The sequence below is a fragment of the Ammospiza caudacuta genome, chromosome 18 (assembly GCF_027887145.1).
Source record: "Ammospiza caudacuta isolate bAmmCau1 chromosome 18, bAmmCau1.pri, whole genome shotgun sequence".
Taxonomy (NCBI): Eukaryota; Metazoa; Chordata; class Aves; order Passeriformes; family Passerellidae; genus Ammospiza; species Ammospiza caudacuta.
Genome location: NC_080610.1, coordinates 9,374,578 through 9,388,280, shown reverse-complemented (window position 1 = coordinate 9,388,280; position 13,703 = coordinate 9,374,578). Strand labels below are relative to the sequence as shown.

Below are 13,703 nucleotides of genomic sequence, written 5' to 3'. Positions count from 1 at the left end.
ACTGCTGAGTACCACAGGCACCATGGTTCCTCCAGGCAGTGTTTGAGGGCCAGAGCTGAGCCTTTTTGGGTGTCTGCATTGCAGCTGGTTTGGGTTTCAGCCTCAGGTGAGCTACCAGAGCTCCCAGGCAGGTGCTGTGCTGGTGGGAGCAGCACCAACAGGGATCTGGCTGGCTGGGTACCATGGGCACCATGGTTTCTCCAGGCAGTGTTTGAGGGCTGGAATTGAGCCTTTTTGGGTGCCTGCATTGCAGCTGGTTTGGGTTTCAGCCTCAGGTGAGCTCCCAAAGCTCCCAGGCAGGTGCTGTGCTGGCGGGAGCAGCACCAAGGGGATGTGACTGCTGGGTACCACAGGCACCATCATCCCCTGCTGCTTGAGGCCCTTCTGACAAGGAGAAAATTGGCCAAGCCAGCAGAGAGCCTCTTTGGAGAGTGAGAGTTGTGTGACAGCCCTCCATGTAAGTGCTCCTGTCCTTGTAGGTAAGAGCCTGGGTGAGTTGTTCCAGCTGAAGGCTTGCCCCAGTAATTACTCCTGCCAGACAAGCACTCATTCTCTGTGAAAGGAGGTTTCTTCAGCGTTGGGTACATGCCAAGTTAAACTTCCACTAAGATTTCTTATATTTGCAGCCACAATTGATTACTTTTCTCATTATTTGATCTTGATATAGAGACATACGGACTGAGCCATGTTTGTGTTAACCCCCAAAGATTTTTTCCTTTAGGAACATCCATCACAGTTGCATGCAAACCTTTCTGCTCTGGCACTTGTAGCTGATATTAGCTGGGTTTTTTCAGAATTGCTACGTGTGACAATTGGTATGGATCTGCCTAAAGAGCTGCAGTGTTCCAAGCTAACCAAAAAAGCAATAGTGGTTTGTTAGATGTGCAGAAAAATGCATGCAAACAGCCCTGGAGAGCGTGGGGCATGGTGATGCATAAACCTAATTGTTGGAAAACATTTTACGAGTTGACTCCAAAGTATTCACCACTTACGAATTTTATATATGCAAGAAAAATTCTGAGGGAGGGGGAAAACCCCACCCTTTTTCACCACTGATTTTTCAGGAAATTTGATATTAAAACTTTTCAGAGAGAAGAGGCTCTTGGATGTGAAAAATACCAGAGTCAATTGCCATTCAGTTTTCATTATTTCTGATGTAACACTTTACCCAACAACTGGTTTTATTGTTTTCTACTCAGTGGTTTTAAATCAATGTTCTGCAGATTCCTGGGGTTGTTGGACAGCTTGGGATGCCTGAAAGTTGTCTTAAGAAAAGCAGGTCTGTTGTTAGTGTGCTTGAGTTTGTTGTCCAAGAGTCTGCTCCATCCCAGGAAAACATTTTGCATTTGCACAAAGCTCAAAGATGGAAAATAACTGTGAGAGTGAAAATGCTCTGAGGCTGTTTCCCTAGAGGGAAGCTGCTAATGAAACCTCTTGTTTCTGTTTTTGGTTATTATTTCCAATTTGTTAGACCTTGTCATTCTTGGTTAAATCTCAGTTGATGGAGGGCTGGAGTGAGAACTTCCACCCTTTTTCCTTTCCTCCTCCCGCCTTTCCAAGCAGGTAATTTGCCTCCACATCATTTCTGTGTTTACTTTAGGTGAACTGCCTGGTCAAGCTCTCCAAAGTGTTGGAACACATAATTGTGTTCAGCTGTTTGGCATACTTATGTAGATAGCAGGATATTGTTATTAACCTTTTTCTATACAAGGCTGAATTCCGTGAGTACTTTGGGGTATAGAGTACGTAGAGAGAGGAATAAGTTTATCATAGTTTCTCAAAAATAGAGGTAAATGCCACTGCCCTTCATTTCACTGGTCTGTAGCATTATTTCTGGGCAGTTTATATTTAGGCGGTTTATAAATAAATCCCTACTTTTTTGTAATGTTTTAAGGCGGTGGCCAAATCTGTGTGCAATATGCAGAGGGTGGGAATTCAGATGCTGTTATCAGTGTTGTTGGTGCCTCAGGCTCCCCTGTGGGAGCTGTCCCTTTCCAGCAGCACAGAGGTGCAGGTGTAGCATGCCAGGGCTGGGGACTGGCACCCAGTCACTCCTTGGCTGCAGACCTGTGTGTAAGAGCTGGGTCACATCTTTCCTTCTGTGTGGCACTGAGAGGGTTAACAGGGAGCCCTCCTCCCACACCCCCATAACTTTGCTCTTGGCTTTGGGAGCTTTTCTCCACGGGCACTTGGCTGGAGAGTTGCCTGTCTGGTGTCAGAGGCACAGACAGTGGCACGGAGCTGGCATGGGCAGAGCAACGAGACAATTGTGTGTTCCACTGAGAGCAGGAGTCTGGAAAAGGTTTCCTGGGTATATCTAGGTATCCTCTGATCAAAAGGCTTTCAAACTGCTAGTACAAAGGGACTGTTATCTTGCTGGTGAAAAATTACAAGTATTTGCAATCAGTTTGCATCAATCTCTTTGGGGTATTGTGCTGTGCTGATTTAGTAACGTGATAACTTCTGGCACTGCTGCAAAAAGACAAAATAATCCTCACCATCAGCCTGTAACAATTCGGTATTTTTGGTACCCACTAGAACATCAGTCTTAGAAACAGGACTGCTAAGACTCCCTGGATCTTGTTTAATAAAATCATGTAGTGAGGGCATCATGATTATAAATCACACTTGGAAATTGGCCTGCAGAGTACTTGCTGGGTTATGCGGTGTCGTGTGTTCCTGGCTCCTTTTTAATTTCCGAAAAGAAGGCATATAGCAGCAGCTGGAGCTAGAGGTGGAATTCATTTAGCTGCTTGGAGAAAGCCACTGCCAGCAAAAACCCAGCAGCTCGACAGTCTTTGGTTGTAGAGAGAGGAAAGGGATCCAAGTGACTGGAGCTGGTGTAACGAGAAGGAAAAGAACCAAATGATTTGGCAGCATGTGAAAGAGGTAAGGATGTGGTAGAGAAAGGAGCAGGAGGAGCTGAAATGAAGAGCAGGAGTAAACAATGTAATTTAACTTATTCAAAAGGGACAGAGTGCTTATTAAAGCTCTGAGAGATGATAAATTAGTGCTTTGCTGCTATTGTTATTTCAGATAGAGTTGTCATATGGTAATGCTGCAGCACTGAAGGCTGGAGGCTCACAGATTCATGGAGGGGAATGGAAAGTGGGATATTTGGTTACACGATTGAGAGTTGGAGTCGATGAGGCAAAATGTGCCAGCCTGGTTCTGGAGAGCATCCTCACGTGTGCGTGCTGTTCCTAGGAAGGTGCTGTCATGTCCTGAAGAGAGGGATGGCTCAAAGTGTGTGTCCTGCTGCTCTGAAGACTTGTCCCACGCTGAGAGCTTTACCTTGGTCAGGAGGAGCTGTTGAGGCCCTGCTCTGGCTTATGAAACCCGGCCTGAAATAGCCCCAGAGCCCTCACCTGGATGTGCTCTCTGCCTGTTACCCCTGTGGCAGCACACAGAGTAGCAGGAGTTCATTTGAGGTTGTGGAGTTTTCCCCTAAGGAATACTGGGCTGGGGGAGGGAATAGCAAAATGATTCTTATCTTACATTACACAGAATCTCTTGCATTACTTACTGTGGCATATTGTTTCCTCCCACAGAGTTCTGCTCAATCGCTTTCAGGAAGAGGCTACTCCGTAAGTCATTTTACAGCTAATTCTTTCACTTCTGTTGATGTTGATTGCAGAGGTTTACACTCCCTATTGCACAGCCACTGGCATGGAAGAAATGCAGAACAGAAACAGGGTGAGAGCACAGGGCTGTCATGCACCTTGCAGGGGACAGCCCTGACATGTGGGAGTGCATTAAGAGCCTGGGGGCTTCTTAAGTTAATATTGTACTTATAGGGAGGGGATTTTTTGGTCAGTTGATGGTGTATTTCAGCTAGATAGTCACCTCTGGAGAATTACAAGACCTGAGTGGAGAGAGTTTTCAACACCAGCAGGAGATGCTTCCCTCCTCTCCTCCCTCCCCCATACACATTTTCATTTGTGTATTAATACAAGAATCAAATACACAATTACTCCCATTTTACAAAGAATTGCAGCCCTCACCATTGTAAACAACATGAATGTCAATATTATCTTATTTACAAGCCTCTGAGTTACAAAACAAGCTCGCTTGTTTTCAGGGGAGGGTGTTGCTGATGGTTCCTTCACAGGAGTGCCACAATGTTTGAGGGTGGTGTTACAGGGTCAGGACACGTCTGCCCATGTGTGCAATGTACCAGACATGTTTAATTGTCCTTTTCTGTTCATATGTACCTTATTTGTGTGTGCAATAATGACATTTCTTCATGTAGAGGTGGATTAATTTGTTTGTTTTGGATACATTTTCTGCTCAGCTGTCCCAAAAGGCAGGCACAGACATGACTGAGTAATACAGAAATAGGAGAGGGTGTGAGAGGCTTAGCAAAGTCAACATGAAAATTCCTGGAATCACATTATATCTGACTCTCAAAACAAATGTATGGTGGGGAGATATGATACCCTGCTTGTTCAGACAGTAAGTCATGTGGAGTGCAAAGGTTCTAGATGGAGGTATATGCAAATCTGAACATGGATTCCTCAGTCCAGCAAACAACTCCTGCCTGCACTGATTGACAGTAATTGCTGTTTTCACAACCTCTGCCATGATAAAGTTTTGCCTTCTAGGTGAGTGGTCCCAAACTGTTTCATACCAAGAGCTAAAGCTGCTCATTCTCTTTAGAACCAGAACAAGGGTGGATTTTATGTACTTCAGGGAGTTGATGTGGAGGCCTGGAACACATTTCTTTTGACTCTAATCACCAGAATTATTTACTTTAAATAATTTATGTTGTAAGTTTAGGGTGATGGAGCTTGCTGAGCTTCTACCCAGTGCACAAAGAGAAAAAATTGCCAGGCAGTGCAGAATTTATGGTCCAATTTCATAGCAACACTGTCCCATGCTATCATGCATATTATCAGAAATTCATAATACAAGATTAAGTACATTTTCATCATAAAACCATTACAAAATAACATATGACTTGAAAAGTCCCTCACAGTTTTAATGAAATAATGTCACAAATTTTTAGACAGTAGTTATATGTTTACTGAGTATCCTGCAGTATCCCAGGCGAGTATCATTGCTTAATTCATTGAGGGATGAGGAATGTTTGCTCTAGGACTCATTAAGTGCTGCTTTCCACACACTTGAAGAATCAGATTCACCTAAGCTTCTAAAGGCAGATGCTTTATCTTCTATTTGTCTGTAAAATGCCATGCATGCCCATGGCACCACATAAATAATAATGAATCATCTTCACAGATTTTATGACTGAGTGCCTGGTTTGGGAGCTAAACAATTTCCCAGTGGCTATAACATAGGTTGCAAAATTGTAATGGAAAAAGGCCAAAGAATTCTTCTCAGAGTCTCAAGGCCAATAAATCATAGGACTGTTTTCTTCCATTGCTGGCTATTCAGAAATTTACTTTTGTTTCTTAGAGAAATGATTTTGAGAAAATTACTAGCTCCTTCTCTGTGCATGTGTGGGGACAAGGTTCTCTTATTTTGCCAACCCATAACTTCTCAAGGGAGGTAAGAGCCTTCTGCATGCCAGAGATCACAAGTAGTGTGAAATGGCATTGCTATTCTTTATAGATTGTCATTTTCCCTGTTAAACTGCCTTCTGCCCCACCATGTGCCAGCTCTTGAGGCTCACTGCTTCCCCCAAGACTCTGATGCTGCTCTAATTTGATTTAGCAAAAGTCAGAGACTGCCACTTCCATTGGCCCAAACTCCCATGGGAAGCTGATTCTTGCAGGTAGCACCAGATCCAGACAACTGGCCCCACAGCAGGACTTGTCCATAACATCTATAACAGTTCTCATTTTCTCACGAAAGCAGCTGTCTATGAAACTTTAAGTCACTGTTTTGGCTCTGCCCCTGTTTACATGGGACGGGCTGTTCCCCAAACATGGTGAAAGCAGTGGCAGCAGGAGAAATGCTGGAGACACTGCTGTGCTGGGTGTTCCTCCTGATAGCTGTGTTGTGGAATGATGATCTGTATCGTTACTTGGTGAAGTTCTTGTACTGGCTTCCATCGGCAGCTGTTTAAATACCACAAACTATTTTGTGCGTGCTCAATTTTAATTACCTCGTTCTGAATCTCCACTCTGCTCCATTCACTTGCGTCAGCTGTCCTTGCTGTTTGATTTCAGAAACATTTGTAGAAAATGCACATTTTAAGGAAATGAGCATTTGCCAAGAGAGAACTTAAAACCTACAGTAGGAATCTTGCATGAAAAAAATCTCAGTCCAAGGTTTGGCTCATGCAGCTGAGCCATCAAGGCCTGTCCAGGCAGTCAGAGCAGGCTCATTGGTGAAAAACTTCAGCAGATGCCTCATCCATGAAGTGCGTACTCTGGAGCTAAAGGCAGGAAGAAAAATAAATGCAAGTGTCTAAATGACTAACTCTTGAGGGTTGGATATTCCAGTAACTTCCTTGACTTCAGGCTTCCCATGGAACATTAGGTGCCTAAATAAGGAGCATGCTTGAAATAGCTGTGAAATTTTGGTCTCATTGAAGTTACATCTGATGAACTTCAGATGTACCTAGATTTGATAGTATTGCACCTAGATTTAATTTGAGCCTCAAAACTAGCAGTAACAGTGACTTGGCACATAGTTTCAGAGTCTCCTGTACATACCACAGACAAAACCTCTTAAAACACTGTTTCCTAAAATTAATTTTCAAATGGCATTTACTTTTACTGGGATAGGACAAGACATTTATGTCTGTGCTGCTGCTGCAGCTCTTTCTCTCCTCAGCAGCATTTGTTTCATATCCTTATCTCACTAAATGTATACTTCCGCTGTGCTGAGAAATGGAACACGAGTTTGTTTATGGAGGTTAATATCTCATTCCCTCTATGACTTTATGGTTACATTTGTGTGATAAACTACTCCAGCCATTTGTCACATTTCCTGCATGCACAAATAAGATTAGTGATTTTAGTCAGAGAGGTCTGTCTGTCTTCTGAGCAGACAAAACAGATTCTCTTTTTGGTTACAGGATGAGAGGCCTGTCTACCTGAAAATGCACTGATTTGTTAAAAAGTACACAGAGAATCAGAGTTAGAACTAGTTGAGGTTTCTATACATCACTGATACATATCCGCCCTGCGGATGTTTGTCAGGTTTTTTTCTGGTAGTTAACTTAGAACCAAACATCATTATAAAGTAGTTACAATGAATAGAAGATAATACATACAGTTTGTTATTAATGGCTAAGAAGTTGCAGTTGTTTATAAGGTTGAGCACACTGTAGAGACAAACCCAAGCTGCAGCTGAATTTGACTCAGTTTTGTAGAGAGGATGGAAAAGGATAGAGCTGGGGAATATGTGGTAGCTTAAAAAAATAAACAAAAACCCTCTTCCAATAAATTATGTAGTTTATTTATAGAGCATCTGTGCAGCTGTTCGTCTTCTGAACTGGAAGGGGGTAAACTATGGGAGTGAATGAAAGAATAAACTTGAAAGCATATGGCAAATGGATAGCCAGTGAGCCAACCTGTCTGAGTGTGCCTTGGAACAAAAGTACAGGAGGATGAGACGTCTTTGTTTGGTTTTATTTGTTCTTGAAAGGGTTTTTTTTTTTTTTAATAAAAACAGTAACATACTCTTGGCTACAGCAGCAGCTGATTTTTATTCTGAGCTTCTGTAGAATATCAAAGTCTTTGTAGCCTAGTCAAATCCCTGGCAGCTGATCAAATTCTGTTGATTTTACATCTTCCTTGTTGAGCGCAGGAAACCAGTGTCTCAGATAACTCAGGCTGGAGCTCGTGGATAGAGAGAAATGTGCAGAACACCATAAGGCTTGCAGAGACCCTTGGGCCATCCAGAGTCACTCAGTGCTATCTGCAACCTTCATGCCTCCTGCTTGGTGATGTAGCATGAGAAATTATCTCATCCCCTGGGTGAAGCTGAACCTGAGGTGACTCAGGAGAGGACTGGGTGGGCTTTGAGCACCCTGAGCCCCCTGCACTGTCTGCCTGGACCCCAGTCTGCCCCTTCCTGGTGTTCTCTCAAATGATCTTGTTCATTTTTGGAATTGGCGTTCCAGCCAGTTTGGATCTTTGCTGGCAAAGATCTTTACAGCCACGCAGGACTCCTCTCCTGTGCTGTGTGCTCAGTGCTGCTGTACAGTGGGACTGCTGCCCAACAGAGCTGCCCACAACCACCCTGTCAGATCTCTTAGGCTCATGCCCATGCTGGGACAGCCAGTTCTGACCTGCATTCCCCTGGTTTGCAGCACAGAGATAGTGCCCACCTCAGTACGAGGGAGGACAGGTACAAATGGCTGCAAAGTGTTGGAAAATCATCAGCAGAGGAACTGTTGACTCTGCAGGTTTATATCCCCTGTAAAGCTCTTTCCATGGCTTCTCTCAGTTTTGTGCCAGCTCAGTGCAGGTCTGTGGAACCCTGAAGCAGATGGTGCCTGCTAAGGAGGCTGCTCTCAGGCCAGGAATCCTTGGTGTGAGCATGGGCAGGTTTGTGCCTGTGGTGCAGAGGTTACAGGGCTCACTGAAGATCTCACCACCAGCATTCCCCAATCCACTCTGTTCTTGTGCTGTTAGGTTGGAAGCAAATTATCACTTGGAAAAGTACCTTGAGCAGCATTTTTTCTGTACAGACCTTGAGTCAGTACCATTTCCCACTTGGATCTCTAGAATGATTGTATACCTTGACATCTTTGAGATGGCCATGGAGAAACTGATGTCCTGAGAAGGATAAATTTCTACATAAAGATAAAAAAATTATTGCAATGAGGCATGTCATACTTCTGTTTGGGAATTCCTGAGCGTGCTTCCCTCATGGTGTGGAAGCACGCTCGGTGACCAGAGGCACATTGGAATTGTGACAAACAGGGTTTTTCCACCTGCTGCTCTGTCACACACTAATGAAAAATATCTTCTCTAGGTGGGTAATGTTTCTTGGCTGGGCTGGAAAATTCATTGTATTTTAGGACCTCTGATAAATTAGCATTTTTCTGTGCCAAAAATCAATATTGGAAACGGGGCTCTTGTTACGACTCTAAAACTCCTTGAGCCGGAGCCAAAGGTAAATGATAAAATTGAATTTAATATGTATTTCCTATAATGGTGTGCCTGTGGGCTGGCAATGTGAGCAAGACTTTCTGGACAAGATTTATGAATAAAGGAGTATTAATTCCAAAATAAGTATCAATCTCCTTTTGCCATGATGCCAAGCATAAGAGAGGGACTCTAATTGTCTTTTTCTTCTGGACAAGAAAAAGAATGGCAGATAGGTTCCCTTCAGGTGGAACAATACTCTGTCTTCTTTGAAGACAGAGAAAAGAAAAAGGAACTATTAAAAAGTGGTGTGGCCTGCAAATGCAATGACAGCACAAAGGATTTAAAAAGATAGAAAAATAATAATATGGAATAGAAGCATAAAGTATTTTGAAAGAAGATTTCCCTGTAAGATACCAGGAGTTTTACAGAGAGCTAGGAATAAAATGATGGGTATCAGTCCAAAGCATTTAACTTCTGCTGGTTTTCTTTTCCCATGTTCCTAAATAGCCTCACTTCACAAAAACTATCCCCATGCTTGAATTCACCTGGACAGGCTGAGTTCACTGAATAAATAGAGTTTTGTTTGCTCTTAGTGCTGTGTGGGATGGAGCCAGGTTGCTGTAAGCCAGCTGAGGAGCTGGACCCTTGGCTCCAGGGACTGTCCCATAAGCCATGAGCTCAAACTGAGCTGAGTAATTAGTACACATATTATTCCAGATCCATGGGAGCTCTTTTGAGGGTTTTTGAAAAGTCCCATGAAAAGCTTAAGCAGAAGTACAAACATAAATAAACTACATACTTCAGCTTTACAAATATTGAAGTCCATGAACTTCCTTGCAACACATTTTCCTTTAGAAGTTCCCTTTTTCTGAAAGTCTGTTTCTTCTTAGATGACCTCTGCTTTTAATTAGGATGAAAAGTCCCATGGATTTTCACTCATCTCCACAGCCATAAGCAAGCACAAAGGGCCCTCTCTGTCTGAGTTCCCCCTGCCTGAGCAGTGGCCTTGGCAGAGGGGCTGCCCCTTTGTCCCTGTGGCCGGAGCGGGACAGGCTGATCCCGATTTCCATAAACCCCCCAGCTGCAGGAGGCACGGCCAGCTGACACCATGAGCCCCTCGAGGGATGGGACATATGACTTGTGTGTGATTTTTGCCCGTGTTTTTAATCTCCCTGCCGCTGCCTGGGGCACCGGGGGGAGCAGAGCTCTAATCTGACTAGAAAGGCGCTATTGTTAAACAGACGCATCCCCCCGAATTCCCAGTGCTCCCTGGCTTTTGGGCTGGGATAACCTCGCTGTCACCGGCCTTGCACGCTAAAATGGAAACTTGTCCTAAATCCAGCTTGAATTCACCAGCCTGGAAAGGATTACATCCTGCTGAAGAGGAAAGGCAGAGGATTTTGAGAATATCTGCTCTTTATTTCTGGACCTTTTTGATTAAGACTGTCCTGAAGCAGTTGTGTCATGTACGTGCTGGAGCTTTCTTTGTGCAGCAGGGCAGGGTATTTGCTTGTCTGTCTCAGCTGTTTTCACATTGTTGTTTGCTCTCATGACTCTCTTTTCTTAGAATCTATTGCCTTGTTTTAACTTCCTTTCCTTTCCCTTTACCAAAGCCAACAAAAAGATGATTAAAGCAGACAGCTGATTAGGATCAGGGCTCCTTACCTAACTACCACAGTGGGCAGGGGTTAAGTGTGGGGCCTCTTGGGGGATTTGCTTTTGATTTTTGTTTAATTCTCTGATAGTCTTGTGCAGTCAGAATTGGCACTTCTGGTGTTTCATAATTACAGAGAGGGTTAAAATAGTCCATTTCTGAGGGCTGCCCATGCACTGGTGCTTGTTGTGCTGGGTGCCTTTGTGGGTTCCTCAGAGGAAACTCACGGGGGTGGGTGGAAAAAGGGTTCACACTCTCTTGTTTTGTCTCATATTTCACTGCACCCAAAACCATGTCATGTAAGGGGAGTAGCAGAGGAAATAATATTGCCACTGCAGAATGCAATTGTAGATGAGCATGTTTTGTTGGCCTTGATAGTTGGTGAACAAGAGAGATCAAGGAAGAGGGATCGATTGCATCAACTTTGTGGGTGTTATTGGCATTAGAGAACACTGCCTGTCATCTTGAAGCATCATAAATATTTAATTGTGCAGCTCAGTGGAATACCCTGATTGCTTATCAGTCCCAAAATGGTTTTCCCTATGTTAAACTATATTGAAATAAAATAGTCTAGGGAGGGTAAGTTCTTTGGGTGATGGTAAAACTAGTCACTGCTCACCCAGAGAGTAGGGAAGGGTTCCTGTAGGTTGGTGGGTTTTACTCATTTTCATCACTTGTATTTCTTCCTTGCCACCTTTTTTTTTTTTAATTGGGATTTGTTATTATAGGCGAGAGAGATCCTTAGTTTCTTTCCTGTCCTAACAGAAGGCAAAAATGCAACTTTAATTTAGCAAAACAACAGATGCAACCCTAAGTCAGCTCTCACACCAAAGAAAACTTTTGATAACATGCTGAAGGTGTGGGGGCTCTGCTGTGAAAGCTGCAAATGGGTGGAAATCTGCTGTAGGCTGAGGTTTCTCTCCTCACTTCGTGTTTCAGCCTGGATGCGATTGAGCTGGCTGCTAAAATGTGAATATACTGGGCCATGTGGTTGCTCTGCAGTGGGAAGGCAGCTCTCCTCCATCCCTTGTGGGGTGAGAGAACAGAGGGGCTCCGTGCTGCTGTCCCTGTGCAGGTGGCTCAGGCATCAGCCTGGGGTTCTGGGCTGCCTTTCCAGGAACTGTTCAGCTCCTGCTGTAACAGCAGAACAATTGGTGCAGGGCAACTTTCTGATCTGCAGTGCTTGCATGGCTGGAAGAGGAGCATTCAAATGGAAACTCTGTGAGATGTTTTCTATATAGGGTCAGTGTTTTCACTTCCTGCTGCCTCAGCACTTCATCATCACAGCTACTCATGGTCCACACAAACCTCAGTCACCGTGACCTGCTGGTCACATTTTAGAAGGTGTCCTTTCTCCTTTTTATAGCAAATAAATAAATGGAAGTGTAAGAGCCTTCCTATATGATGCAAAAGGACCAATTGCAGTTCTAGAAAGCCAGGGAATGCAGGGCAAGGGCAGAAATGTCATTAATCCATGGTAACTTGGGTGTGAGATGGGAATCACACCGGGGTGAGAGGTCTTCGCAATACCATTTGGTGAGTGGTACAAGCCAAATACTCTCTGCTCGTTCCCTGTCTCTTTGTTTTATTAAATACCTTCAGGGAGGCAATGGTTTAATTCTGAAATTCAAGTACTGCTGTATCTAAAATTTGTGTTAAATTAAGAAATATTTGAGTTCCAGTTCAGAATACCTTGTGTTTCAGCATAGTTTTCAAGTGATTGTAGCTGTTCTCTCTTTCCTCAGCTCGTCACAGGTCAGAAACTCAAAGGCACTGAGGTTGAGTAAAACAATTGTTCATCACTCTGAGCTCTGCTTTGTTTTTGTGGGAATTGTCAGCTTCTGTAGCACCTTCAGTTTCTTTGCTTGTTATAAAGTTTGGTTTACTAACCTGCTCTAGGAACAGATACAACCACCAAAGCTGCTTTTTAATTAGCCCGTGGCCCATCCGGTGTGGATGTGCTGTCGTCCTGGCTGTACAATGTACTTCCAATGAAAGGGAACAGGCTGCCATAGAGTCTTGTGACCTTGAGGTCAGTTTTGTGCTCAAAATTGCTTTTGATTATGGAGTTAGTATGTGTTTCAAAAATATAATAAAAAAATCCAGCAAGCACTAGCGATTCTTACACAGTGCTGCTGAGTTGCACGCTCAAGTGATATCACATCTAGATTTTAATGGAATTAACTGCTTTATTTATAGATACTTTCCAGATGCCGTGCTTCTGGTTGTGAATATTTAGAGGTTTGCAACCAGAATGGTGGAAAATTGGCATACAGTTACATCACTGTGGACATGGCTGCAGTGCTTTCTACAGGAATATGGCCTGATTCATACCTTTACTGTCTGCATTTCATCTCTGTGCTATATGATGGATAAGACTTCGTGTGCCTGAACACTTACAGCCTAGATGTGTAGTAGTATCCTGAGGAATTTTCTTGTCTGATTAATTCACCACATGTGTTCACCAGAAAGCCTCAGGACACTGGCAGTTTTTGGGAAGATGTTAGATGTAGCTGCTGGGTACTTGCAAACCTCAGTTCAGTTTTTTTTAGACTGGTACTTTATTATCTGTAAACAATAAGAAATTTTGGAGTTTATTAAGAAGCTGTCATGTGTGGTTCTTTGGTTTTCTGGACATGGGGTTGAAATGGTTCATGCTGCCCTTGAAATCAGCTAATCAAAGTAGGACAATTTTTGGGCATCCTGTAGCAATTAGAGTGCTGTAGATGAGGGATGGTACAGACTGTGTAGTGTGTGCTTTGAACTTGTGCAGCAGCATTCTCAGACCAGTTGGTAATCACCAAGGAAAAAAAAATGTTGCATTTGAGTTGGGTAAAGCATATATGTGTTTTACTGGATTGATGAAATTCTGCCATCACCTGCAGGGTAGCGGCAGCACTGAACAGCTCAGAAGCTAAACTTAGTGGGATACTTGTAATGAACCAGAGATTCAAAATCTGATCTCAAAAATCAGTTGTCTAAAAGGCATTCTCTGCAACCATTCCTCATAGTAAAATATGAGCAGGTGTTGACACAAG

The 13,703-nt window shown here is 43.5% G+C and overlaps 1 protein-coding gene across 1 annotated transcript in view; it reads left to right on the top strand.

Annotated features, from left to right (window-relative positions):
* FBRSL1 (fibrosin like 1) overlaps positions 1-13,703 on the top strand; it is a 495,799-nt gene that overhangs the window by 223,305 nt on the left and 258,791 nt on the right. The window contains exon 4 of the mRNA XM_058816540.1: positions 3,552-3,587. Within this exon, the coding sequence (XP_058672523.1) occupies positions 3,552-3,587 (36 nt within the window). The remainder of the gene's footprint in view (positions 1-3,551; positions 3,588-13,703) is intronic.